General features: G+C 33.1%; 2 protein-coding genes across 2 annotated transcripts; both read right to left on the reverse strand.

Annotated features, from left to right (window-relative positions):
- Nucleotides 1-1,018: 1,018 nt before the first annotated feature.
- LOC124542897 (ATP synthase subunit g, mitochondrial-like) lies at nucleotides 1,019-3,897 on the reverse strand. The gene is made up of 3 exons (XM_047120811.1): nucleotides 3,762-3,897; nucleotides 2,112-2,305; nucleotides 1,019-1,271 (listed from the first exon to the last, which is right to left on the reverse strand). The coding sequence occupies exons 1-3, from the start codon at nucleotides 3,805-3,807 to the stop codon at nucleotides 1,101-1,103; spliced, it is 411 nt and encodes a 136-aa protein (XP_046976767.1). The 5' UTR covers nucleotides 3,808-3,897; the 3' UTR covers nucleotides 1,019-1,100.
- A 792-nt stretch (nucleotides 3,898-4,689) lies between these two features.
- LOC124539852 (tol-Pal system protein TolA-like) lies at nucleotides 4,690-5,803 on the reverse strand. The gene is made up of 2 exons (XM_047117212.1): nucleotides 5,643-5,803; nucleotides 4,690-5,183 (listed from the first exon to the last, which is right to left on the reverse strand). Exons 1-2 carry the CDS (start codon nucleotides 5,680-5,682, stop codon nucleotides 4,690-4,692), a joined length of 534 nt encoding a protein of 177 aa, XP_046973168.1. The 5' UTR covers nucleotides 5,683-5,803.
- Nucleotides 5,804-26,739: the final 20,936 nt, after the last annotated feature.

Genomic DNA, 26,739 nt, shown 5'->3' on the forward strand with positions numbered 1-26,739 from the left:
CTATTACTGGCGGGTCCTCGCCATGCTTTCCTTATCTGAATATGTATGTATGTTGTATGTTTATAAAAAATATGTGAATTAAATGTTTTATATATACATTTTTTTTATTATGTCACTTGTAATATGCTGAAGTCAAAAAGAGGTCGTATTTTATTCTTTCGTGTTACCGCTGTAATATTCATATTTATTATATTTGTATTATGAAATCATTAATGAGACATGAATGGGAAATAGCTTTCATGGTCGATCCCATTGACAAGAATTAAAACAACCGTCACTCGTAAAATAGGTGAAGCAAATCCTTCTAACGCTGCCACCATAAAATGAGATGTGTGTGCAACTTTGGTAAACAACTGGCATTTAATGCCAATTCAATTTAATACGCACTCAGAATAAATAGTTAAAATGAAACATTTCAATTTGATGAAGTCATAATTCTTACGTTGTGTATAGATTTGAAATACATGTTATGTTCTAAATAGGCATTACAGTTAATTTTATGCTTATGATTGATTATTTACACTAATCTTAGGCGGTCCATACATCTACAATAATTTTGCACAATATTTTTATTGTGCAATAATACTGAATGTCCTATTTGAATCCAAACGTTCAATAATATTTAGCAATAAGATTGATAAACCATTCACATAAACAGTTTCATGAGAGAAATAATTCTTACGAAGACGTCATGGCTGCAGCCATGCTAGTGATTCGAAAAAAAAAACAGTGAGCTGAAAAAATATTGCGCAATACTTACCCTAAACAGGACAAAAAATACATATTGCGCAGTAAAATTTAAGCTCGCTCAAACTTCTGTTGAATAATTGCACAATTTTTCAATATTATCCTCATACTGCTAATAATATTGTACAAACAATTATATTGTGAAATATTATAGTAGATGTATGGGCCGCCTTAGAAAGCCGTAGCTATTAAGGTTTTTCTGCTATACAGTTACTTTTTTAAATAATTAGTCTTAAGTTGCGGGCTTAAGTTAAAAATAAGTTAATTTTCAAATTTAGTTTAATCGTAGGTAGGTATAAAAATAAACATTTTTTTTATACATTAATGTAACACTTTCTCTTTAGATGAAATGTTTAAACTTTATATCCAACAATATGCATTTTCCCAATAGTTTCTCCTAAGAAAAACCACAACATCACTTCCAAGCTGACTAAGAAAAGCAACCAAGCTTGTTTTACTGTAATAAATTTATAACAACCACTTTTGATGAACTCTTTTGCGAGGGCAAAGTCAACTTGTAATTGCTAAAAAAAAAACAAACATTTTTGTTAGTTTTCATTTTAAAATCTACCTTTATTAATAAACTATTCGCATTGTTTTTTTTAAATACACTTATTCATTACATTAATTATCTAAAGATTTTATTATCAGTAAATTTTCTAATTAATAGGAAATTAGTAAAAGATTTATTTATTGTTTATGAAAAAGTTCCATTTTTGGTTAATTTTGAATAGTATAAATTTTTTAGTCAGGATGACATCACCAACGACCTCCTTTATCCTTGGAATTGCCAGATCATTGCCATGATTACATCAAATAATTGTCTATATTATCACTATATGTATGTACATTATCGATGGTGATCGGTTCCTGTCACGCGCTGAACATACATATTATGGTACGCAAGTTGTGGGAACTACCACGCAATAAGCACTGGACTGATAGCAAAATAATTAAAAAACAAAAAAAAGCAATTGTATAAAAAAGCTTAGCCCGTCCCAGCTTTCATAGAAGCTTGAGATCTGCTTTGAGCTTTGAGATTGATCGATTATTTTATATAATACAATCGCCCCGGCTTCGCACGGGTGCAATACTGATAGTAAATATACTACAGAATTTGTTTATTTACGACATCACATTACAAACTTCCAAAATTATCATTGTTTCTTTACTATATTGTCCATGTATTATATACAAAAACCTTCCTCTCGAATCACTCAATCTATTAAAAATCGTATCAAAATCTGATTCGTAGTTTTAAAGATTTAAGCATACAAAGGGACATAGGGACAGAGAAAGCGACTTTGTTTTACACAATGTAGTGATACTTAATTCAGTTATCAATTAAACGTCATATTACTAACCTTCATTTCAGCAGACTTCGGTAGAGATAACTCTAATTGATAAAATCCCTTCGCAACACTTATTTTTCGACCCCATTCAGATTGCAGCGCCTTTGAAGACTTCTCTTTTAGAAACTCTTTCAGTTCAATATTTCTTTGTCGAAAAGTCGGCAAATTTATGCTACTCAGCTCACTTAATAATATCGACTTAAAACCTTTACAAAATAATTTGGAGATTAATTTAAACGATTAAGTTATTTTATCATTTTCTTCGTGCTAGATATGGATGTCTCAGTCGGGATTGCAGGTACAAAGATAAATTTATATTGTTTTGTGATATTATAAAAGTGAAAGTCACTCTGTCTGTTTCTCTTTCACGACCAAACCGCTGAACAGAATTTGATGAAATTTGGTATGAAGCAAACTTGAACTCCAAGACATAGGCTACTTTTTTGCCTAACACATGGCAGCCAACACCCTAAAACGCAGGCGACTACAATTTATTAATAAAAAGACAAGGACTTAATTACCCAGACCTAGAAACAAATCTAAAACAGTCATTTTTGCATTTGTCATCCCTTGGACAAACAAAACATGACACGCAAGATACTCCTATCTTGTTTTGTGTTCAGGAAACTTTAATCAGTTAGTATGTTAAGTGCAATTATCCTGTTTTTGACTGTTAAACTTTATTTAACATGATTATTAACTTTATCATATTTTTCCTAATTGAAAGAAACAAGGTTTACATTGCTTTTAGACCACTGATACACAGCAGTCACTCAGTCATATAAGTTTTAATCTATTTATATAGAAGACAATTAATTAGTCGTATCTGTCTGTTTATGAAAGCACTGTCACATTTTTAAGTTTTATTGCCTTTACTTTGACGGAATTGATATTTTTGTTAAAATATCTCTAGGTGGTAGAAAAACAGGTCGAAAAATACGAGACTTCCAAATTAGTCATTGTTGATTCCTGAACTAAGGTGGAAAGAGTGTACAGATTATACAAGACCGTTTTAGACCATGTAGTGCACAATCCGATAGTTTCGTGTGACGCATTATCGAATATAAGGAACATAAACGCCTACAGCAAATCAACTTCGACACAGCCAGCGTAAGAGATAACAACAATATATTAATTACATAATAGATGTCCGAAAATCTACAACAACACCATTTTGACGACTTTTTCTAGCTTTCGCCAGCGGTTTTTCCGAACCGATACAAATAGGAAAACTTCAAGAAAAGCTATCATATCTTAAAGATCGGCAACGCAGCTGCAAGCCCCGTGGGCGGAGGTGGTCACTTTCCATCAGGTGAGCGTCCTGCTCTTTTCTACCTATTCCTTGAGTATTAGAATAAACAAATGATTCAGTTAATACAATATGTGTCATATTTGTAATATTTGACAAACTCGATAAATATTCGATAGAACAATTGGGTATACACTAAACAAGAAAAGTAGTGCCTATCATACCAAAACTTGCATTGTTTTTTGGTTTCATTATGGTTTAAATCAAAGAAAGCTGTATTGACGGGATATTTACCATGTCTTTTATTTTAAAAAACATGTTAAATATCTCGTAATTAATTAATAACTGTAATAATAAAAATGACCATGTTAATTCAAAATCTTACAAATAGAGGTAGTTAATAAAAATCTTACGAAAGAGAATGTTGGTGTTTTTAGCAGCATTAGTTCCAATCGACATTTTGAGATGTTCAACTAATTATTTATATTTTCATCGAATATTAATTTTACAATCGACACCGATATGAAGTTTGTTATGCGTCAGTTAATAAATATCAACGTCATTTGAATATTGTAACTCTTTTAATTTAATAAACTGAAAAAATAGTACCACTGGCCGTTTTTTTTCTATCTAAGAAGTTTTTACTAAATAATTCACAGAAGATGCTTAGATTTTAATTATATTTGAGATCAAAAAGTTATTTTTAACACATCATTTTATAGAATCCATATTGCCAAAATAGAACGGATTCAAGTTATTTTAACTAGGTTGATATTTTATGCCAAAAGCATATTTAAAAACATATATTTTGAAATGCTAGGATCTTTCTGATACAATCTCATAAGCCACAATCATTCATTTTAGTTAGATTTATTAGTGTACTAACATTTTGCTGATACAATTTGTAAACCATTTTAGCGCTCAATCCTTGATAATAAAAAATATGTAAATACTTAGATATACAACAGTTTCAATTTATTACAAAAAACTTACGAAATTACATACTATGCACAGGCATTTATTTTGAGCATAAGGTATCAAGGAAAGAAGAGCTGATCATAATACGAAAGGGTTTTCAAGAATAAAAAAATTCCGTATAGTAAACTGCTATCTACTCGAGTGTTGAACGAAATTCAGAACCTTGGTATTCTTTGAGGCACAATATTAGTAAGCATTACTCATGTCATTTCTTTTTTATTTTTGTATATAATTTACTTGTTATTAGATTGGTTTATTGTTAATGCAAATGCTTTTTACACTCTCAATAACATAATATTAACTAAAAATAAAAACAAATTTATTTTAAATAATTTAATGAGATTAAGACGAAATAATAACGATTTATTTTTTAGGCTTTGGTGGTGATTTTTTCTTTTGTTCACTACTTTTGGCAGGTTGTTTCTTTTTAACCGCTTCAGGGGACTTTTTTGTTTCTTTGTTTGTTTTGACTGTTTCTTTTTCATCTTTTTTAGCTTTTGCAGAGGCTGCAGTTGCAGCTTGAGCCTTCTTTTCTGCAGCAGCTTTAGCCTTTTTAGCAATTTCCTCAGCTTTTTTCTTAGCTTCTTCAGCTTTCTTTTTAGCTTCTGCTTTTTTCTTTTCTGCTAATGCTTTTGCAGCAGCCTCTTTTCGTTGTATTTCCCTTAGTTTTTCTGCTTCTATGTCATCTATCTGTTTTTTTATTCCCGCAATAAAATTATCGGCTGCTTTTGAAACTCTTTCTTCCAAACGTTTTCCATTAGGTCCGTTAAAGAAATTTAATGTCAATGGTGGTACAAGTTCAGTCTTTGCATATTGCCATGCATTTCCTAAAGCTGGTCTCAAAGTTTTACTTGCTTCTAAAAAAAAGTAAAAAATATATTTAAAGCAAGTTTGTAATTAAAAGCTTTCTTCTTTTCTAGACTTCTTTATTTTATCAACATCGACAATATATTAAATATTAATTTTTTGTTTTTGATATTTTCTCTTTAACTTTTTCTAATTCTTTCTCAAGATACTCTTTTTCTTTCGGCAGTTGACGATCCCGAAGCGCGGTCATAGATGAAATCAACTTATTAGTACACTTATCTAATACTGCTTCTGTCTGTTCCACTATAGAATTAGAAACTAAAGATTTTGCTGATGTATTTTGTATTAAGCTTTTTCCATAGACCCATATTTTTGTGACTAATGGTCGAACTGTTCTCAGAGAAACTGCAAAACAAATTTGCTTATTAGCCTTAAATATTTCATATTATTTTCTAAGGAATTTGTTTTGCAATGTTTCTTTGAGAGATAACATATTAGCTAATACTCACCTAAAGCCAAATCTAACGCTATTCTTGTAACTCTCGCCATTATTGCTTGTAACTTTTGTTGTGTCTCGAATAGTTGAATTATGTATAGAAAATATTTACGTAAGTGAAGTTGTAATCTGTCATATTTGACGTAAGTGACCGATCAACAGCGATTCTATTAAAACGATGGAAAGATAAAAAAGATTGAATAATGTTTTTTATAAAATGTTAACAATGCCAGCGTCCCTAAATGTCAGAGTAATCTACAGATATATAAACTATTTTATATTTTTATTTATCTATCCAGCGAGACTGGTACATTTTATTATTGTAGGTATTTTTTTAAACGCTTTTTAAAAAATAGCCGCAAACGGCAAAAAAAAGTTTCATCAATAGAGATTACAATTGTATGGCTAATATAATAATGAAACACACGTGACTATTGTGTTTCTTTTTACACATACCAGCCATCACTACACTTCGCGATCACACCAGTGTATTGCAGAATCTACTGAATCTACTAAAATAAAATCAATGAGGTTCGAAAATATTTTTAATTATATACATACATATAGTTTTAACCTTAAGATTCGCGTGAATCATTGCCAGAAGGCTAGATTCTCGATAAAATTAATACAAGTCGGCAAATGTGTATGAAAAATCTTATAAGTTAATTTTCAAGGTGAAATTCCGACGATTTAGTTTTTATAACTCGATTTGATTAACTCATACTTGCGTAAGCTTCATCAGAAGCTGAAAGGTGACCTTAAAATCATCGGAAATCATTTAAAAGAGCTCATGTAAATTTGAATTTAAATTCTTACAATTCGATCGGATTGTATGTATCATTGAGTAAAGAGATTGGTGACTGGTATGATTGCCTACATAACATACATAATTATGTATCACGTAGTTTGATTCAGTATTTTGGTCTTTAATGGTCGACGTTACTAGGGCTATCAATTCTGTTGTAAGTAAAGATTATTATTCGCAATTCTAGGCTTCAGTCTAAGGTCTATGCAAGCTCCTATTCCAGTTCCTTTGTCCCTTCCACTCCATTCAGTCTATTATAATGGGCCGCGCCACCTGATGGTAAGTGGTCACCGTCACCCATAGTCAATGACGCCTTAAAAAATATTAACTATTCCTTCCGTCGTCAATACGCCACCAACCTTGGGAACTAAGATGTGTGTGTGTGTGTGTGTGTGTGTGTGTGTGTGTGTGTGTGTGTGTGTGTGTCTGTGTGAACTATGTTCCTTGTCTCTGTAGTTACACTGGCTCACTCACCCTTCAAACCGGAACTGCGTACTGTTGTTTAGCGGTAGAATATCTGATGAGTGGGGGGTACCTACCCAGGCGGGCCTGCACAAAGCCCTACCACCAAGAATCGTCTATATATTTTTTTGGTATTTATATGGGAGACGAAAACTAACAACACAGAAATCCATCTTAAACCATTACAGTCGAATAAAGTGTCCTTAAAACGTGAAGAAAATTGAGTTTGAAATAGCTAATAAGCTGTAAAAAATGTAAAAATATAGGATATAAGCCTCAAGAGGCTGTTGCTTTTCAACCTCTTACTTCCTAAGTAAGTCGCAATTAACAATTTTTTAATTTTTTTTTCTCCATAAATATAATTAGATATGTAATAATGATATACTATTGTTTTCCCCCAATAATACTAGTAACCAGGATTTCAAAGAATAACAAAAACATTTAAGATACGACATTGTAGATTAAATTTGCTACATTACATATTAAAATAATTGGCGTTACTTTTTGTCAATTAGCGACGGCCATTTCGTTACAAAACTGTGTTGTATTGCATAAAAATAAGGTAATACGTGATGGATTTACAATATGTGTGTATATGTGTGTGTCAGTGTGCGTGCGTGTGTGTGCGTGTATGTGTTTGTGATATTTGGGCGTATCAAATATTCTAAAAAGTTAAATTAATATATATGTATATATATTCTATAGCAATGACATGACAGTTATTCCGGATCATCATCATCATCAACAGCCTTTTTTCGTCCACTGCTGGACATAGGCCTCTCCAATAGCACGCCACTGTGAGCGATCTTCGGCTACTCGCATCCAACTCCTGCCAGCCGCCTTACGGATAATATTATTTTATTATTCCTGCGCAACATAATAAAACTCCAACAGCAAATGTGAGATAAAAGTGAAGTTTTCGACTTTAAATTCATAACTAGGAAAGTGAAATTAAATTTCAAACGGTTCGACAATTTACATAATTATTCTTTATGTAATGATGAGGGGTTTTTTTTTCATACACTTGCAACGAAATTTTCAGAAACAAAGAAACTTAGTTAATGTATATAACTTAGGTAATAGTCAGCAATTAGGTACCATAATATCTAATTACGTCGTCGTTGTACTGAGACGTATTAAATTCAACTCGGATTAAATTTATTTCTGTTAGATTTTAATCATATTAAGATTTGCTTGTACGAAGCGTCTACGTTATGTAATTACAACAGATGAGTTATGTTTTAAATGATTGATTATCCAACAGAACTGCAAAGCCATTCAGTATTAACAAATTCGATCTTTCAACAGAGCACAACACGTGCAATATCAGACCCAAATCGATTCGTTGCAGTGTTTAACTATTGAGCCTACAACTCCATTTCGCAGGCGATTTGTCAGTGGAGGCGTAAGGCCGAGCAGTGCAAAGGGGCTAGCGCCTCACACCCGAAAAAAAAATTGAAAAAGCATGGCACATCCAAAATACTTCATTGGGATTAAAGTATGTGGTGTTGTTAAAAAAAACAACAGGGCTCAATTTCCCACATTAAGTTATTTTATTCTGAAAATTTGTTCTAAGTGTTAAACCACAATAGTCATAATTATCACGTATTAAAGTTTGAATTCCGCGTACTGTGTGTACGTATAGCATGAACAGATTCCATTTTTATTTCTTAATTAAGAACGTTTTTGACCTTTTAGTGATAATTATTTTATGTTTTATTTTTAAAAATTGTACGCGTGTTTATCCAGATATATTAATAAAAATAAATACCTATGTCTTTCTTCTGTTAATAATAATAATCCGTCTCTTTGATGCAGGAGAAATTATTTTAAATACTATAAGACGTAAAAGAAGGAAGGCCTCAGTTGGGGAAAGGTTATTTCCTTACTCTACCCTTGTATTTTCAAAAGATTTTAATTAATTTAATTTACATTTATAGTCTTAATAAAAATATGAATATTATTTTGCTAAATAAGATGGATCGTATTAAACTTGTTTTAAAGAATATAATGTGACAAAATATCATCGATTTTAATTATCTGTTTTAAAACGATTAATGTAATACATAAGCTGTATTCTATTATCCAATGAGAATCCGACTCGAGGATCGTACGATTATTATTAATCTGTGGTGCGGTTAGTGTTAATGTGGAGCAAATTATTCGATTCTTCGAATTTTGTTTTTTTTTGGGTCGATGACACGCTTCCTTGAGCAATTCTGGTTATTGAACTTTATTATAAGGCAGCCTAAATCATTTTATTGTTCCTTATTTTTTATTAAAATTATTTATAATGTACAAACAGAAGAACAATGAAAATAAACGGCCTGTAAACGAACCTGCTGGGCACACGCTGAGCAGAGAACGTCATCTCCTGTTTTAGAAAGATCCGCAGCATAATTCAGAACGAGATAAAAAGCAGTAATAACATGCATATTTCGTCGTGATATTTCTCTTTACCGTTGAGTAAAAAAGGGATCATATATACAAATAAAGAATATTAATGTCAGTGGCGCTTATGAATTTGAACCCGGGGTTGTAAGCTATCATTCAAGTGTTCTACTCACTCAAGTAATGTAAGAGTCGAGATGGCCCAGTGGTAAGAACACGTGCATCTTAACCGATGATTGCGAGTTCAAACCCAGGCAACCATCGCTGATTCGTGTGCTTAATTTGTCTTTATAATTCATCTCGTGCTCAGCGGTGAAGGAAAACATCGTGAGGAAACCTGCATATGTCTACTTTCATCGAAATTCTGCCACATGTGCATTCCACCATTGGAAAAGCGTGGAACAGCGTGGTGGAATATGTTCCAAACCCTCTCTTTAATGGAAGAGGAGGCCTTGTCCCAGCAGTGGGAAATTTACAGGCTGTTACTTAACTTTTTTACCCATAACTTGCATCAAAGAGAGTATTTATTATTTATCTGTCATTATATCAATTATGTAACTATAAATTGCAAGACTGCATTTGACTACATTTATGGAATTTGATGAAATTTGGTATAAAGCAAACTTGAAGTATAAGACAGGACATAGCCTATGCCCTTTCTTATAGTATACTTTATAATTCATCTGGTGGTGTTTATAATTCATCTGAATTATAAACACAAATTAAGCACATATGTATTGTGGTGCTTGCCTGGATTTGAACCCGCAATCATTGGTTAAGATGCACGCGTTCTAACCACTGGGCCATCTCAGCTTAGTTATGGTTGCAAACACAAAAAAATATTTTCAAAGACAATACTTTCAAGACAATAATTTTTATTTTATTTACACATTTACAGAGACACGTTTTTTTCTTATTTAATAGACAAATACATTTCATTATATTTGCTACCAAACAAAATCGTCCTACATTTCAGTCAAATCAAATACGCAGTAATGTTTGTTAATTATCATTGTTAATTAAATTAAATATTTGTCATAGTAATTACCTGTATTTGAATTAGTGAAGCGAAAATGTCCCGTAAATATTTGGACTGTTATAGTTTGCTTATTGTGCAGAAGGCGAGCTTTCTACATAATTTACTTTTGCTAAGAAATAGTTAGGGCGAAACGGGCGTTCGGGCTACCTGGTGGTAACTAACCACTGCCTTTGACATCAACATTGACATGGTCAAAATGGCAAAAAGTATTGTCGCTTGGCGTCAGAATATATGATAAGCAGCCACCTGCTTTTACCTACCCAGAAGGGTTTGAACAAAGGTCAACTTCCAAGAAAACTGAATTTACTTACAAATTATTCATTTCTGTGTTATTTGTGATTGTTATTTGCTATTCAAGCTTTCGAAATGTTTATTGCAAGTATGTTTCAATCTAATTAAAGATTGGTAACCTACATGTAACCAGTAATTTACACTATAGGTGTATTGAAATATATGCAGTAAAAACTGTGAATATGCCATTTAATTAAATTGATTTTGTTGACAACGTGCAGTTGCGTGGCACAAAAAGCGAAGCTAATTCAATCATTGCACGGCTCTTCCAGTCAATCTTTCCAACGATAAGCAAATAATCACGAAAGAATTAGTTGCTAGACTGAGGATTCCTTGCAGAGGTAATTATAAAATAAAATAAAAAAACTCAATTAATGGCAACATTCCATGGCTCTTTCAATCAATATTTTCTTAAGCAGATATTCACGAAGGCAGAAAATGTTTAAATTAAAAATTCAGTTACAAAAAAAAATACAGTGAATTAATAATGAAAACAACAGTATTTTACAGGCTCACTTTGTCTTGGTTTTACGGTAGAGAAGTTGAAGTGTAGTACTGCCATCTAGTGACGAGTTACACGAAACTTATCTTAAACAGATAACTAACTACTATTTTTTATACTAGAGTTCGCCTATTAAACGAAATTCGACTTTGTAGTCGAAGAATATTATCGTCGTATTTTCGACTCTAAGCGAAGGTTAATAATAACAGTACATACAATTAATAATAATAATAAATAACTCAATTTTAATTGATTACTTTAAAAAAAACTATTGGCAAAAAGAGCAGAAAAACTGAATTGTTTTGTATTTGGTTGTTTGCTTCGCACGTGTACACGGGTAACGGGTACCTATAGGACTCAAAAATAATTTAGCAAAGTATGATGTGAAAAATTAGTGTTATTATAATTGGATCATTAGTTTCAGAGATATACTATATATAATATCCCATATACAAACAAACAAATTTTACCTGTTTACAATATCAGTATAGATAACAAAGGATGTCATAAGTCACAATAAGCTCTAATTATTGTGTCACAAATCGTGTCTCTGCGTGTCACTTTCGCATCACAACTCGCTAAATATAATTATTACTCAGAAAAACATTCCTTTATTACAACATGGAGATGTTTTTACATTACGTCACAGATATTATAAATAGAAAATATGATACTTTTATAAAGAGATAAAATTCAACGTGTGTAGGCAGTCTCCTCAGGAACTAACGATACCATTCTAAAAAGAAACCGACTGGTAGCACGCTACATAATTCCTCAACGCTATATTAATTCCTTATTAATAATTTGCACTTGTGCGTCAGACAGATCGCTAGAATACATATTTTTACTAATACCGTAATAGGTAGGCGGGCTGGCAAATGGGCTGATGGTAAGTCACCACAGCCTTTAGACTGCTGCGCTGTAAGAAATAACAATCAACCAATGTTGCCACCAACCTTGGGAGCTAAGATGTTATGTTTCTTGTGGCTGAAGTTACATTGGTTCGCTTATACTTCTAACCGGAACACAACAGCAAATAGGTATTGTTGTTTCGTGGAAGAATATCTGATAAATGAGTAGTTGGTACCTACCCAAAGGGGCTTGTACAAAGCGGTGGTATAAATAATATTCCTTCCAAATACTAGTTGTATTTAAAAAATATGAAATTTAAGTTTGATATGTGATCAAATGGATATTTTAATAAAATGTACGTATAATAATTTTTTAATAATGTGTGTAGGTATATAACATAATTAGTATAATACAAATTATTACATTTTTAAATTGATATAGGTACTTAATCGAGACAGTAAGTTTTATTAAGATATAAATATATCTACAAAATTGTATAAAAGAAGGTCATCGTTCATTTTAGTATATTGTAATAACTTTGGAAATAACTAGCTTTCCATAACTTTTTGTCCTCGCAAGGTTAGGTACCTATTCATGAATATGTTTGTTGCAATCTACTCGGGAAAACGAATATAAATATTTAATAGTAATTAAATATATTAGACGTCGTATTCAGTTTTACATGTACATTTATTCTACGTTTCTTCATTCTTCTTCTATTTTATTCTACGTACTTTCGAAGTAAGTTTTTTTTTATTGATTATGAAATCTGTAACATCATAAAATGCCGCAGTACACGAAATGAGAAGAAATTTCTCAGTATTCCAGGAATTCACTGCGCCGGGTCCATCGTGGGGTAGAGAGAAACTCCACGCAGTTCCTGGTACTTGTGACTCGGGCGTAGGTTTGCCATTCCTACCTAGCCTTAATAATAATCTGTTAGCACAGCGAGTACATAAAACTTACTTCTGATTTTGACAGGTTGAGTTCATAAATGAGGTTATAGAGAGACTTTGCAGGTACACACCTTGCCATTTCCACCGCAATAATAATTTTGATCAATTTCTAACCACATAACCAATTTTAGTTAGCTTATTGAATAATTTATTTACTAATAAAAGTCTGTATCTAATTCACGAAATATTTTGTTTATAAAACGGTATAGTAGTAGTAGTTTTTGCGGCGGAAAATAAAACGGTTAAATACACAAAAAACTGTAACCTAACTGTTTCGATAGCAATCGCCCACCCGGCGTCGCAGGCGCATCTTGTAATATGACGTACGAGAATTATTACGTAACGAATATAATAGTAGAAACTGAAGGAGTGATTGACATTTTCTATCCAGTATAGTTAGCGAGATTACCGTCGTTTCAAACCACTGCTGTGTTAGAATACAAGTGTGAATGGAACAATGCGTGTGTATCTTGTAAACAATAGGACATAACACTCACCGAAGGTGATTCTTACAGCCGTGACTTGTTTAATTTAGAGGCTAATCAGTTTTACGTTTTTGTCAACGAGTTTCTTTTTTTTTATTATTAAATTACATAAAGTATTGTGCAAGTACTTAGGCTTCTACTAAAACGTTCAATTGCAGAATGCGTGTGGTAGATTATCTTTCGATTACCAACACATGATATAATTATAAAAACACAAATTAGGGATGCTTAAGATTAACGTGACTTAACCATTAGACCACCTCGACCCCTATTCAATTTGATTGAATTAAACAAGTATTTGGCAAAGTTTTAAGGTCAGCCTACCCGATAACTACCTAAATTACCTTGAAATACTTTTGGTGTTAGGAGGGTTTCGCGTAACCACGCGGATTTTTGGAGCGGTAACTTCCTATGGATCGGCAGTAGAGATATTTAAGGATGAAAATGAGGTCTATCTAATATAGTAACATGGAGGATGCTGTATGCTTCAAGTTTATTTCTCAGAAAAAACAAGTGCCATCGCCTATCAGTGGAATATATAATACAAAGATATTACTTTATTTTTTATAGTGACGACATCCGTGGTCGAGTAGTGTGAACACCAGTTTTCATGGGTAGGCCACTCCGAGGTCCCGGGGTTGATTTCCGGACGGGTCGATGTAGAAAAGTTCATTAGTTTTCTATGTTGTTTTGGGTCTCGGTGTTTGTGGTACCGTTTTTACTTCTGGTTTTCCATAACACAAGTGCTTTAGCTACTTACATTAGGATCAGAGTAATGTATAGGATGTTGTCCAATATTTATTATTATTATTATTATTGATCTACTCCGTCAAAACTACCAGAAAAATAGTTATGAATGTACATGCACAAAAATATTCTCTCGAAGATACATTCACCTTAGAAACCAATGATCAATAATCTACTTACATATAATATAACGAATTTTGTGTATGTATGTAATGTATGTAGGTAAATATCATCATTAGACTCACGCAACAAAGAACTTGTCATTGTCTTGATTTCCAATGCATAATGGCTCGACTAATAGAAAACTATTTGACATAGCTTGTAATTACAGCGATTAGTATTAAGTATGAACGAGCCGCAGTTATTACTGCGGCTATTGTCCGCTGTCCGTTTCGTAAGCTAGCCTTTAAATGCCTCGATAGATCTGTAACAATATTAGTATGATTGATTATACTTTTATATAAAATACATTTTTTATTTCACTTATTTGCATTGCGGATCCATTTACAATTTGAAATTAAAAAAGAAAAAGATTTCACATGAACTCAAGTGTTCGAAATGATATAGTGAATGTACTGTTATAACATAATATCTTTTTATGTATATTTTTTTAAATTAAATAACTTAATTTGTGTTGAATAATTAAATAGATAGTAATTTGTTTAAGATGAACGTATCTTGTAATAAAGTAATATAAAAAGTGACCTTATTGTGAACAAAATGGAAATTGCAACTATCGTATATTCTCTAACAATTGATACAAATTGCTAATGTCGATTCGCGAATCGATTCGGAATTACATTTGTTATACCGGTTACCGGTTATATTGAAGATTCTGGACGCATCGGCATTACCGTGGACATATTTTCGTCTCCCAAATGTTTTTGTGGCCTGTCCTCGTTCACTAGTTCGTTGCCTCCGGCGTCTAACTGGACAGTTTTTTGCTTGACAGCAAAGACCTCGATAGCAAGAAGTAGCGGGTGCGGCGCCATACCATTTTTTTTTCCACCGGTTTCAAGTGTGGGTAACACTAACGACATTTTTTGCGGCTACGAAATTGGTCTCGGTGTTGATTGTACATCAAAGAAATTCATTTAATATATTAATTCAACTGCAAAACAATTTCAATTATGTTTAATAATTTATGTTTAATTTACCTCATGTGTCTCTTGATAAGACAAATATTACAGTTTAAAATGTTATAAAAGGAAATCACATTTGTGACAATGTTTGTAGGACGAAATAAAGTTTATCGACAGTTTTTTCCTCAAATAAATATCATTGTAGGATAAATATATTTGAATAAACTACAAAGTAGGTTTTCATTTAAATTGTATGGAGCACGTACTGAGACGCAGTTACGAAATTGTAGCCCACTTAAGGGTTAAAATGTACGCCAGCGCTGAGTGGCTGCTTTGAGCCCAGCGGAAGGGTTAAAAGTTAAAACATTATTGGAAAGGGGAAAAGGAAATCAATAAATACATTTCTGACTCTTAGGCGTTGGATTCTTTATAGTTTTTGCTACAAAAATAACCTTAGATAACTTTTTTTTCTGCATCCAAGGTCCAACGAACGGAGTCGAGGATATATCAGCACACCTTCTGTTACGGAAGTTTACGGAAATCCACGATTAAATAACGCCTTGGATGATCAAATAACATAATCAAACACATACGCATTACTTGATTAAGCATAGCGGATTAAATTTCAATACTCACGTTAAATAGTATTTGTTTATGCACATTTATTTCACAGCAATGTAATGCGAAGATTAATAATTAACCTCGCTCAATTATATATCAATGACGCGAATACGCCTTTTCAGTTAAATTTAGAAGATATTTTTAATTACTTTGTATTATAAATCTTCAAAAAGTTTTAAAGCGTTTTATTCTGATTTCGTTAACTTATGTTTACAAAATGGCGGAAAGGAAACCAGCCGCCATGTTCGAATTCTGTCAACTTCAATAATAACGACTTATAATAATAATTTAAGTAAATAAAGCATTTAGACTAAACGAAATCACCAGGTTAGAAATTAAGAGATAGCGAAGCATACAGTTAAATGTTATATACAATATTTAAAGCTGTTCTATGGGATAACATATTTGGGCTTGGCAAATTTGGTCCCCTTTTTTGGAGATATAAAATTAAATTAAATAACATTTATATTGTATACTTAACCAATCCCTTCTTTTTTCTATAGGAAAATATTTCCAAACTAAACTTGTCGCAATTCTAGAATTAGACGAATATGATTTTGTATTATGAAAATAATTAATGGTTAGAACACACCTGCGCATGTTATGTTGATAATTGTCTTTAGTACAACCACACCTGCCTAATTCATTAGTTTGAACGAAGTTGAAACAGCTTCATAAAAATTTTCGGGTCGGTGTATAATTATACTATATGACTTTTTTTATGATATAGGTGGCAAACGAGCAAGAGGCTCATCCGATGGAAAGTGACTACCACCGCCCATGGACATCTGCAACGCCAGGGGGCTTGCAGGTGCGTTCCCGGCCTTTAAGAAAGGTGTACTTACGCTCTTTTCTTGAAGGTTACCATGTCGTATCGGTTCGGAAAAACTGTCGGCGAAAGATGATGAAGAAAATGGCGTTATCGTAATTGAAAATTGCCATTATCATAGATTGTAAATATACTAGAGGATTTCAATTGATATGACGAGCTCTCATGCGGGTTTCTCATTATTTCATTATATTTAAAGTCGCACGACATTGTAAGACAGAGAACAAACACAGCTCGATATCTTTAATTTGTTGTAGTAAGTAAAGAATTATATGAAAATTTCAATACAATAAGTTCTATGATGGCCTCTTAATTTGTGACCCTACTTTCCTTGATATTTACGTCTGTCACCTTGACCTCCCAACGTCCCCTCCGCTTAAGCTACCGAATAGAACTAGCAAGAAACTTGGAAGTTACTATTTTCCACATTTTAAATACAAAGTTAGTTAAAATATGTATATAAATTGTTACCTTTCTGGTGGTGGGTATAAAGAAACAATATTAGGTTATAAAATTTTTAAAGCACAGTAACATAGTATTATAAACAACCAATTACTTAATTAACTAGTTACTTATGTTACTTCTTATAATGATTATTAAATAAAATTATGCCAGCTAGACTCAGCGTGGGTCACTTGGGATAAAAGGCAAGCTTGAAAATTCAATATTAACTAATCCAAAATTTAAGGTTGAAAATTAGGCGCCACTGACGATTAAATTAGTTGATGTGGTTTGAAAGAATACACCGTTCGCCAGACCGGTGTAAACGAAATTTATAATATAATTCAAAGGGGGTACATCACCAAAGTTTCCAGCTACACGTGGATACCGACAACGGCTTAGGGAACAGGCCTGCCGTCCTTGGAGTTGCACCAGCCACTATCTGGGCACACTCAACCAGGAACCTGGAGCTGTTCACTCTTAATATTTCCATTCCAGAAGTCCACGTGGTGGGTAAATCCGATTAAGAAAAAAAACCTCCTTCTGGAGGTTCAAAGTCCTGCTTACACAAATTGACGATCTCAACTCCGGAGAACCATTTCAAAGGGTCAAATTTTTTACGAGTCGGTAAACATGATATAAAGTTCTGTCAAACTTCAAAACTTCATTGTTAATATAAATTCGATATATTCAGTATATCGAATTAGAAGTTTGGATTCGGTGTGAAGCCGATAGTTCCAAAATTCAAAAAGGAACGAAATCGAAAGTTCACGAACCTTTGAAAGGTTAGCGAGTGTGACCAGTATCACTACAAAAATACCCTTAATGAAAAAGGAATTATATCCATAATTAAATCAGGGAAATAATTTTGGAATAATTATTAAAATTAAGAAAAGTCAAAAATGAGGCAAAGTAAATTTATTATAACTAGACTCCGACCCCTACATCGAAGAACTAACCTTTAAACTGGAAGACAGCCATTAAATCAATCTGAAACGATGTGAAATGACCACTAATAAAATTCAACAAACGAATTAGATGATTAAAATCTTATTTTAATAATTGTTTTAATGCACCTTTAAAATAAATGTAATTTATTTCATTAGTTAAAATTTTAGAAAATGCCAAGTTGAAGCGGTATACTAGCAACACCGACATAAATTAAGTGGGAAATGGGTCAATGGCACGGAATTTAGCGAATTGACACTTTTTTGACGTTTTATATAATTATAAAAAAAAGTTAAAATTATGAAAATAATTTTTAATGTAACAAAATATTGGTATAACTTGCGTGGAAGTCAATAAATATTAGCACCACGTTTTTTTAAAAGAGTGGATCGGTCTCTTTTGTGAAATAAGAACAGATTCAATACCTGTGGCGTTTCCCTCAAGTATTTATTGTTGATCGCACTATTGTTGCGTCTTCGAAGAAGTTATCTGTATAACTCTTAAGAGGATTGTAACTCCTTAAGGGTCAATTGAAATTTCGCCGCCATTTCTTTTATAGATGTCTTCCGGTCCATAATAGTATCATCCATGAAGTTTAACTGTAAATTTAAAATAATATATTTTTAAATACTATTTACAAGACGATATATTAAGGGTTAAGATGATTTTTGTGTTTTATTATTTAACAATATGTGATTGTATTATGTTATTGGAAAAATGGTAATGGCAATTAATTTGTGAAGTTAAGCAATATAATATATAACACATAATATTATGATATTTTTATTTTATTTTCAGTTGCCAGACAATCTTTATGTTAATCAGAAAAGCATGAAGGCGGTAATTAATAAATAAATAACAATATAAAACGATCTATGGATATACTTATATAAATCAAAATAAAACATATACATACATATCATATACAAAATAAATATTGATCTATTCTGTATATTGTAAAAAATATATATATATATATATAATAACAGAAGTCATAAATAAGAGCTAGGGGCTATCTGACAATATGTGCTCACGACGAGCTTTAAAAGTAAATTTAGAGGTAGCTTTTCTAATATTTTCGGGTACTTTATTCCGAAATCGGATAATATTATACTTAGTATAATTGAAAACAATGATTACAGCTTACGAATTAAGCTGCAACCAAAGCACAATATAATTATTGTGAAGAGCTATCTCAGGACTATGTTTAAATCTTCAATTTTGGTTCCTACTAGTTGTCAAGGAAAGTCAGACAGTATTGCTTCCCGCTAGTTCTACAGTAAAGTCAGACAGTAATCATGCCAATAAAGAAGAAAAAATTTGTCCAAAACATGAAAGCTTTTTCAAATTAAGTAATAACAATAAATCTAAATACATTTTAACACAACTTACTCCCCTGAGTTACGAAGGAAATTTCAAGTTGAGCGGACGTTAGGGTATGACAGTCGACTCGAGTCTTCTTTTGTCAAGATTCTCTGTCGCAAACACTACTGCCAATTATTTTAAGTTAATAAAATTGTTATTATTATATGTGTACACGTATGTAGCTCTCTTAGTTTTGTTATCTAATGAAGTCCAGCACAATTTTCTGTTTAGCTCTTCCTATTATTCACATACTATAGTAAGTACATAAATAAGTATTGTAATCAACACAAAGTTAAAATAGAAACTTGTTTACCTACAAATTATTGTAACATTCTTTAACATATTATGTTTTCATATCTCATGATTCTGATGCTAATTTTTCTATACACGATTATATATAAGCACGAGTCAACAGCGTATACAATGTAATAAAGGCCTTTGAATATATCCAGTAATCGTGACAGAGGAGACCTAGGCGCTTATCGGACACGGAACGCTTTATTGAAGAAATACAAAGATGATCTCACGCTATCCACATAATATACTCGTACACATACACATTACACGTGCCCTAACGAACTCACGACGCAATTTTTTTAACACATACTACTCCACAATGTACATATGTGTGTTGTTTAATTTAGCGTTGGATCCTATATCGTATACTAATATTATAAAAGTAAAGTAAAGTAACAGCCTGTAAATTTCCCACTGCTGGGATAAGGCCTCCTCTTCCGTTAAGGAGAGGGTTTGGAACATATTCCACAACGCTGTTCCAATGCGGGTTGGTGGAATGCACATGTGGCAGAATTTCGATGAAATTAGACACACACAAATTCCTCACGATGTTTTCCTTCACCGCCGAGCACGAGATGAATTATAAACACAAATTAACCACATATATATAGAGGTGCTTGCCTGGGTTTGAACCCGCAATCATCGGTTAAGAGGCACGCGCCATCTCAGATTCTGTAATAGATCTGAATATTATAAAGCGTAACAAAAATACAGAGAGATTTTTTTTCGCATTTATAGTGTTACAGGTATTATTTGAGATATAAAATCAATATTACTATATTAATATTATAAATGTGGAAATAACTCTTGTCTGTCGCTCTCGCACGACCAAACAAATGATCTGAAATTTAAAGATTTTGCTGTGAAGCAAACTTGAACTCAAAGAAAGAACATAGGCTACTTTTTTGCCTGACACATGATAACCAACCGCTATAACGCGAGAGAGACATATGTGTACATATAAAGTCAGATATCAGATCAATCCAATTGCGCTACCAAAATTAATAGGCGCTAAATGCTATCGGATACGCTAACGCTTTTAAGCCTATGTAGCTTCACGGTTATTATCGTTTCTTTCAAGGGAAAAACGCTTATGGTTAGGATAGGAACAATTCGTACATCACAGTAACTAATATATCAAGAACTATCGCACTTACGTTACTTACGTTCGTTCGTTCGATTTCTGACATAACGCATATCAGAAATCTTCGTGTAAAAACTACAACTGTAGTTCCATCGAAATTTGACTAGTATAAAATGGAGTGGTATAAAATTAAATAAAACAGCGCTTGTTACTATAATACAGAGAATTATATCTAAATTTTGATGTTGAAAAAATTATAATTCGAAAGAAACGACGTCAAATTGGTTTGGTATGTGAAATAAAGAGCTAGTTAGGTTTCCATTCTAAGTTTTCCCGTTATTCTAAGCTAATCATCTGTTCATACATTACTCATTTGATATTACGAAACATAAGAAACCTGCGGCCTCTTCGTTCTTAAAATAAAACCGCACGCACGCAATCGCGACGGTTACGGGCAAATATTGATACGTGAATTTTATCACATACAAAGAAACAACAGTCATAAATGTAGGTCGTTGAGAATTAAGACTTTGTAAACAGTATTAAAATGTTAAATTAAATGGTAAATAACTAGACTTACACCCTTTTGTACCCAAGGGTATATACAAACACAAATGTACTCCCTATTCCCTTTTTGCCCAAAATCCGTAAGGACAATAAATACGAAGAAACTGGAAAGGGCAGACAGACGCAAAACCAAAAACAAGACCAAGCTTTAGGTGGGTCTCGCGTCACAGGTGATTGAATGATTTGAGAATTTTCAAAAATTAAAATCCAACAATTATTTACTGTCTCAACCCGGGATTTAGACCAATGGTTTCACATCCCTAAAAAACTACAATATTAACAATTTAATCTAATCTATAGTTTTGAGAAACTATTAATGAATTCATTAATGTGATATTGAATCGTTAATGTATTGCAAATTATTTTAATTTGTCAAGTGTAGGACTTCAATTCAATTCAAGACGACTCACTTATTCCATATAATTTTTGACTGTCATTTAGTATTAAGTTTATGTTAATATATTTTCCGTACATATACATTTAATTAAGAGCCATTATGTAGTGTTACATCTTATAGAAAATGATATAGTTAAATGAAATAGTAATGCAGATAATTAATAATTGGATTTGGCAAACGATATCTAGCATTTATACCCACACTCGCTGATACGATAGCAGCTAGCGAGGTATATTTGTATGGTTCTATATTTTTAGTCTCAAGAGGGTAGTTTGAATTAATGATTCTATATGTTAGCAATCTATTCATTAAACGTCCGTAAAGTAGAATTATAGAGCGACTTTAAACTTTTTATACTGAAAATAAATCTTCTCTATGGCTTATTGCAAAGTCTGATAAATATTAAAAAGTAACTTCATCACATTCGAAGTGATTTAATACATCAGTTACGGAATTAAAACAAGCGCGCAGATTACATAGTAGAAGCATAAACTTGTATTTTTAATTTAGCTTCATACTTATTTACTTCCCACGGAGTAGGAGTAAAGTATCTCATATATATTCAATTAATCTCGGAAAAAGATAACATAAGTTCTAAGACAAAATATATGAAAAAAAAATAACGTTTCGAAGTCGTTTATTGAAACCTGTACCGTCTTAATTAGTTTCCAGTTTTAAATGGCCCTTTTGACAACTTTTATATCATTTTAATTTATATAAAAGTTATTTATATTTAAATACTTTAACATTATTTTATATTATATTAACTTTAACATATGAGCTGAAATAGTTCAGTGGTTAGAATGCGTGCATCTTAACCGATGATTGCGGATTGAAATCCAGGCAAGTACCACTATATATATGTATGTGCTTAATTTGTGATTATAATGCATCTCGTGCTCGGCGGTTTAAAAAACATCGTGAGAAAATCTGCATGTGACTAATTTCATCGAAATTCTGCCACATTTGCATTCCACCAACCCGCATTGGAACAGCGTGGTGGAATATGTTCTAAACCCTCTCCTTAATGGAAGAGGAGGCCTTATCTCAGCAGTGGGAAATTTACAGGCTGTTACTTTACTTTACTTTAACATAATTGTCGTTAACACGTAATTTATGTTATCAATGGTGTAACTAGTCCTTTACTGGTTATAAAGGTCGTCTGGGTTTTGCTCTAAGCAAAAAATCTCGCCGTTAAGGAATTCTCAGCTTCTTTAAAGTACTTAATCATTGTGGCATTGACGAACGTACTCTTATTTAAACATAATTCAGTACTTTCGATGCTGGAGATTCAAAATATTGTTTACGTACTTTTAGTATTTTTTTGTATATATTACTAGAAAAGTAACTTTAAGGGTCCAACTGCCATAATACATAAAAAGTTATATGTGCCTATATATTAAGAGGATAACATATGATAGCAACATTTTTATTATTTACACAGATAGTTCGAATTGTGTCTAATAACTTAGTTTATTAAAAATATGTTAATTGTTATATTTTAAACTAGAGGGCATTAGTAGTAGATTAAATCGCGCTATCGTTATGTATTTTTGAAATAATATAGGTCATATGAATCGTCTACAGAACGTCCCATCCAAGCCGGAGTGCCCCAGGGAAGCTGCTTGTCACCCATCTGCTACAGCAGATTCACGGATGACATTCCAGTTGCGGATGGTGCCATCTTAGCACTGTACGCTGACGACGCCGCATTTGTAACCACGTCGTTGAATGCCTCGCACGCGGCGACCAAAATGCAGCGAGCACTAGATGCACTTCCCCCCTGGCTGGAGCGTTGGAGGCTTAAGGTCAACGTTGCAAAGACCCAGGCGCTACATATAGGGCGGTCACTAGCCCCGCGACTAATGGTGTCGCTCCAGGGAGAAGCGGTCGAGTGGTGTCCGTCTGCAAAGTATCTAGGCGTGACCATCGACAAGAAGCTCTCAATGCGACACCATGTTAAAAACGTGGTAACGCAGACGCGAGCGGCTAGAACCCTCTTGCACCCCCTTCTGGCGTCTCACCTGCCGCTCCGTGTGAAGCTGTGCTTATATAAAGCGTACGTCCGCACGCGACTCACCTACGCGGCCCCTGCGTGGTTCGCACTGACCAGTGAAGCAAGCCGCAAGTCTTTGCGGGCCCAACAGTCGCTAGCGCTGCGCACCATCACCGGAGCGCCCCGCTACGTGAGAAACGCAGTGATAGCCAGAGATCTGCATGTGGAGAGCCTAGATGACCACGTTCGCCGCCTGAGTTCTTGTATGTTCGCGAGGGCCGACGGAGCGCGATCCCAGCATCTCCAGGGTACTGCGCCATACCATCGGCGACCACCGGACCCAAGAGGATTGCCACGCGACCTTACTCGACCATGACCGCTTTGTCGTCGCCGGCTGACGGGCGTTCGCGCGGACCCACCGACGAACTCGACCTCGCTGCGCGACGGATGAAGCCATCACACGGACATACCACAGCGGGATCCGCCACTGGTCGCCGACTGCCAAGGCTCGATCGCCCTATGGCGTGAACCCCACCCGGATCGAACACCATGGATTGCAATCCACCCCGTGACCCGGCTGTAGTTGCAGTCGGCGTTGCCACCACTATAGGGGGCCACCGCCCCGACCAGTTACCCCGGGGCCTATGCGGGCCTGCGTGGATATCTCTCATTAATGCCTACGTTCGGGGTATAATCTCTCATTTCCCTTGGCTCTGTAGTACTGAGACACTTTGTGACGAACATTTTAGAAACTATTACTTTGAATCAGACGGTTAATATGATTTCGTTTAATTATAAAATTGTTTAAAATGGATATGATATGGTTTCTATTATTTTTTGTTTGTTAATTTTCTTTTTAAGCAATTTTATACCTACCTGTCTGCCGACAGGTTTTTCACGGGGGCACTAAGCCAAATAAACTAGAACCAACTGCTAATTTAAGAAAGGGATTATTAAAACTTATTTTGTAAAAGATCTTATAAGAGTCGATTATGTAAGCGTAGTTCTTATCAGACATTTGAGAATAAAAGTCTATAATTATAGCTATAAGTAGTTTTGAGGATAGAAATGGGAATATTGTTTCTATACATATAATAAAATTGGGGTCTGTTTGTTATTAAAATAGCCATTTTTTACTCAATGCATTTACAATTTTTGTCTGTCTGTCTGTTCCGGCTAATCTCTGGAACGAATGGACCGATTTTGACGGGACTTTCACTGGCAGATAACTGATATAATAACTCAGGCAACAATAATATATATTTTTTAATTTAAATTCAAACGCGTACAAGGTTGCCAGCACAGCTAGTTATAAATAAAGGCATATGTCTTCTAATCAAGAAGTGTGTCCAGTGTACAATATACATCTGTGGTATTCATAAAAGTTAATCTGTTTAAAGAAGACGAGAGTCTTTTAAGTGTTATTTAGACAAAAATAATATTTGAAACCAGTAAAGAAAAAACAAATAAGATTTATGTTAAAATCTCTCAAGGCAGGAAAGATACAGGTAGTATATATGTACAAATCGACGTAAGTCTGGGTGAAAATTTTATCGTCCCTCCAGGTGACGCAGCTGATTCGATTTTCTCAACGTTTACTCAATTTCGAAGTTCCAGACAGGATTTTCCTTTTTATATTCGAATTTAACAGTGCTTTACTAACAGATCAGAATAATCTTAGTAAAGTTTATAATTAACTAATTTAATATTATAATAATTGCTTAAGAAAGCAATCCAAGTCTATTCCCTGCAAGCTAAATAAATACAACTAAAAATATTACAATGATATAATTCGAATATTTAAATAACTTTTGGTTTACATAATCGATTTGGACAAAAAGGCAAAAAAGATGTTAGCGGACCTTAGAAAATAAATTCGATATATACTCTATTCTTTATGGTTGGAATAGAGAATAATAATGCGACATCATTGGTCGAGAGATACATTAATCGATGATATTCACTACGGATTTGAGAAAAAATTATCGTTGTGAACATCGACGAAACTGTTATCGAAGTTTTGAAAGTAAAATTAAATTGGTACAGTTCCAAAGATATGTAAATAATTAAAGATATTATTAATCATATACTCTTAGTAGTGCAAAATATACCTGAGTTATTAGCGAATCCCATTAAATATGTAAAGATATTTGTTTATTATTTTTCTTATTTCTATTGGAAAAAGCTATAAGTAGTTACATGGAATAGGATATGTGTACTTGTGTGAAATAGCATAGGATAAAAATAATCAAATGCTATTGTAAATATTAGGTTTGTTTTTACTCCTTTTTAGATTGCAATAGGATATAGACCATAAATTGGCTGACCTGCTTTAAACATAGATTCCTTCAGAAGATAATTGTAGAGCGTACGTACTCTACATAATCTACCCTATATTTGTTTCATTATTAAATAGCGAGTATTTGTATTGCTGATTTCCTTTATGAGGCAGAACAAATTGAAAGATACGGTTCCATACATACTAGTTATGTTAGGAATCGTTCATACAAACCAATATATTTCGTAACAGATACTAAGTATACGATCAAACATTCCTAGAAAGCTCTGTCTGTGAACAATTAAAAACATAATCTATAGGTAATTTAGCAAATACGACTCGTATTTCCTTTTTATTGTTTGGTAGCTATTGACGGTTTTTTTTTTATTATTTTATCATTAAATAATTTATTTCATTCTCTACATAGATTAGATAAAATAATATCAAACCAAATTACGTTATACAATATTACACTTACTTATTGGTTGTCATATTAAACACTACCAACGGTTCGAAAAAGCTACCTTGACCTGAGAAGAACCGTCGTAAGAAACTCAGCGGGTGTTCTACAAAAGTAAGTAGGTATAAGATTATTTTTAGATAGGATTTTATCATTATTATATAATCTGCAAAGTACAATCTTAATAAAGGTAGATCCTGTACGCTGACTTATGG

The sequence above is a fragment of the Vanessa cardui genome, chromosome 2 (assembly GCF_905220365.1).
Source record: "Vanessa cardui chromosome 2, ilVanCard2.1, whole genome shotgun sequence".
NCBI classification, from domain to species: domain Eukaryota; kingdom Metazoa; phylum Arthropoda; class Insecta; order Lepidoptera; family Nymphalidae; genus Vanessa; species Vanessa cardui.